At 42.9% G+C, this 3,908-nt stretch overlaps 1 protein-coding gene across 1 annotated transcript in view; it reads left to right on the forward strand.

Annotated features, from left to right (window-relative positions):
- The window catches only part of Myh10 (myosin, heavy chain 10, non-muscle), a 141,113-nt gene that overhangs the window by 20,713 nt on the left and 116,492 nt on the right, over positions 1 to 3,908 (forward strand). The window contains exon 4 of the mRNA XM_013013115.1: positions 509 to 567. Coding sequence (XP_012868569.1) covers positions 509 to 567 — 59 coding nt within the window. The remainder of the gene's footprint in view (positions 1 to 508; positions 568 to 3,908) is intronic.

Genomic DNA, 3,908 nt, shown 5'->3' on the forward strand with positions numbered 1-3,908 from the left:
GAATCGAACCCAGGGCCTCGAGCATGCAAGGCAAGCGCTCTACCACTGAGCCACCTTCCCAGCCCTACACTACTTTCTGTTGAGGGTATGAATCTATTTCCTAGAATTTTCTTTTTTAAGCTTAATTTTGTCGGTAATTTCTGTTATTTTTTCCCTCTCGAAAACCTCTGGGCTATCATCTTTTTGGTATTACCTGGGCATCTTTGTTTGTTTAACTTTGCTTTGTGATACATGTGTGAATTTTATCCAGGTGCCGTTTGCAGATGAGATGTGTGAATTATTCTCCCTGCCCCTTCCTTTTTGGGGGTAGAGCATACTGGTATTTGAGCTGCCTTACACTTACTAGGCAGGCCGTCTATGACTTGGGCCATCTCCCCTCATCCCCCTTTTGTTTTACATATTCTTGGAGGCCAGACTCCCTACCTAAGCTTCTTGTGCTTCTAGGATTACAGCTGTGAACCACTATGACCCTCTTCTTTGAGTTGAGGTCTCATTATTTTTTCCTCAGGCTGACTTCAAATCATAATCCTCTGTATCGTAAGACTTCAAATCGTAACCCTCTGTATCGTAAGCTCCCAAGTAGCTAAGATGACAGATATGAGCACCCCCTCTCCACTTGGGCAGCATGCTGAGAGAGTTGGGTTTTCCCAGGTCAGTGACCTGTTCCTGGCAGGACACTACTATATCTCTGCTCCTTGGCACTCCATGGCCTCCTCCATTTCCTGGTTCTCCAATCCTTTGATCATTTGATCATTACACATTGTATACATGTATCCATAAATACACAACTATATATCAACTAAAATTGTGTACGCATGAAGTATTACTCAGCCATCCAAAAGAATGATCTCTGCTTTCTTAAAGACTGACAGTTAAGTGGTTAATAGCCAGAGGAGGGTGGCCTTCCACACAACGATCTGCACAGACAGAAGCCTGGAGAGCCGCTGAGTGGCTCAGCACGTTGGCAACATTGCCAGTGTTTTATGTCTGCTCATAGTTCTTATATGTCTCTCTTAGGTAAGATAATGCAGGAGTGTTATTAGCTACACTTCACACTCCTCCCCCTCCCCCGCCTTTGTAGTTCTTCAAGATTCCCCATGGCTCTAGCCAATACATTCGATTGCTCACTAGGCATCCTGCATAGCTTACCTTCCGCTCCACAGCCTCCCACAATGTGTTAAAGGGGGATTTGTTATCTTTTCCCACAAAGCACCCTTTTCCTGTCTCTCAGGCTTAAAAACTTTGCAGTCCTCCTTGACTTGGGCCTTGAATAACTTCTTTGTGAGCACTTCTGAGTGTGCCAGGTTAAGTCTGACTCCTTCCTCTCCCTGGGGTTGCCTTTCCCGGTCTGGGTGAGGCTCTGCTCCTGTACCAGGCTGTTAGCAGTCTGCACGTACACCCACCTGTCACCTAGTGTCCCTTCAGCCAGTTCTCAGATGACTTGTCAGATTTCTACTTTGTCTGAACTGCTTCTTTCCTCTGATTACTCTTGAAATTGTCCACTGTGACTTTTCTTTCACATTCTACAGTACACTGTTTTTAGCAAGACAAATCTCTGACCTGCCAGAGACAGGAATATTTCTGTCCCTGGAAGTATTGGGCTCTTATGAATTCCTTGTCTCTCCTTTGCCCCTAATTGTCTTTAAAAACGACATCAAAGAACATCTGGATTTGAATTTCATACCTAGCTCTATAGTTTCTGACAGGAGATCATGACTTTCAGTGCTTGAGTATGTTGTGTTCTCTCTAGAGCATTCTTTCCCCTCCCCCCTTCCCCCACCCCTTCCCCCTCCCCCCTTCTTCAAAGACAGTCTCACTATGAAACCCAGGTTGGCCTGGAAGTCAGAATCCTACTGCCTTAGCCTCCCTAATGCTGGGATTACATGCGTGCACTACCATACATACCCAGCTCATCGGCCAATTTTAATTCCTGCTCATCTTTTATTTTTCCCATTTTGCTGTCCTACATCATGGCTGGTGGTTTGGTGTGTTTCTGTTATTTTCATGGCAGGATGTACATTTCTTGAAGGTATTTAATATTTTGTTTGCTCATTTATACATTTAATATAGCTTAATTTGAATTTGAAGGTTGCCAAGGCAGTTATTTTATCAGCATTTTTCCCTCTTGCCATATACCTAGGAAGGCAGAAGGATATGATGCTTAGTTCAACGGTCAGTTTGTAAGAGAGCCCAATATTTGAGATAGTTTTCTGAGGACGGAAGTTAGTTCTCTAAGTACTTTGATAATAAAATTTCCACTTAAGCATTTTTTTTTTTAACTTTTCCTCGTTGGCAAAGGTACTGATGTCACTGACCCTTTTCTTTTCTGATGACTTGCTCATATTTGTGAGACTTACTCATTTTTGTAATCTTATTCCTCAGAAAAGTGCCAAATGCATGTTGGATCATTTTTGACTAAACATGTCATTGTCATGATCGCTTAGCTTTCGTCATCTATGGAATGTTAAACTGACTTTGTGTATCTTAACTCCAAGAGGAGCTTTCTTTCTTTTTGGCCAGTCTATAATTATTTACTTGTCTTTAAAGTGAAATTCAGAATCAGTACCTATGATAGACCATGGTCTAACTTTTGAACGAAAGAAGAGGTGGTGTGGATAAATGCCCATTGATATTTGTCTGATTATGACTTGTTAACTTTCTGTATATAAATTAAATTCACTCAAACAAAAGTATTGGGGTTATTTTCCCTTTGCCTTTTCACCTTTAATAATTTACAAATTGCTTTCTTTTTAACCAAGACATTAAAAATACAAATTGTACATACGATTCTATGATATTTTAATATATGCATACCTGTAATCAAATTAAATGTTTGGGGTTTTTGTTTGTTTTTTGATGGAATAGGGACTAAGCAGAGCATTGTGTTTGCCAGGTAGGTGCTCTACCCCTGGAGTAGCGCCTCCAGCCCCCTTTTCTTAGATTATTTTGGAGGTAGGGTCTCAATTTATGTCCTGATTTGTGCTTCCTCAAGTAGCTGGATGACAGGTGTATACCACTGTACACATTGGTTGAGTTAGTGTCTCTAGAACTTTTTGCCTGAGCTGGCCTCAAACCACAACCCTCTTTCCAAGTAGCCAGAATTACTGGCTTAAGCCACCACATCCAACTGTCATTTATCTCTTCTTTATAGCAAAACCACTCAAAAACTTTTCTTCCAACTTTTTGAGATAAACAATAAACAACTGCTTTCTAGCATCTTCCCACAGTGCAATAACTGCTCTAATGCTAAGTCTCTTTTATTGTGTCTTGCTGCATTTTTGTCCAGCGGGAAGACCAGCTTTGGGAAGGGGGGCAGTGCACAGTGGTCTGGGAAGCCCTGGGAGCCAGAGTTGCCTGAAGGGGTGACCCTATAGAAGAAAGCCAAGGCTGAAGACTTGAGCTGTCAGTAAGGGATAGACAAGTCATAAGGCCTTTAAGGACCAGATCAAGTCTATGTGAATGGAAATCATTAGCCAACAGCCACATCCTTGACCTTCGGGCAGTTGCTCTTTGTCTAACCTTGGAGGGAAGTAAATTCTACCTCTGAGCCCGCAGTGGTGCCCTGAGACACTAGGGGAAAACCAAAGGGATGGTTCTGGTCCCTTGAATGGATTTGGAAGCTCACTGTCTCGTTTTAGCATTAGTAACTGCAGTATTCAAAATAGAGTGTTCTCCAGAGGGCTTTCTAGTGACAATTGCCAAAGGTTTCAGCCCTTACGAGCACAGCTGTTGATTAGAATCCTCCTTTGCGGCCTGTGGAGGCTGGCGCCATGCCCCAGCACTCCTAGCCCTCTTGTCTTTTCTGTAGAGTCTTCCTCAGTCACCTTCAATAAAAGGCCGGTGTCACACACAGCCACAGCTGAAATGTCCTTCCTAAATGCCTGTGTTCCTGCACAGGGCCATGCAGC

The sequence above is a fragment of the Dipodomys ordii genome, unplaced genomic scaffold, assembly GCF_000151885.1.
Source record: "Dipodomys ordii isolate 6190 unplaced genomic scaffold, Dord_2.0 Scaffold19, whole genome shotgun sequence".
Taxonomy (NCBI): Eukaryota; Metazoa; Chordata; class Mammalia; order Rodentia; family Heteromyidae; genus Dipodomys; species Dipodomys ordii.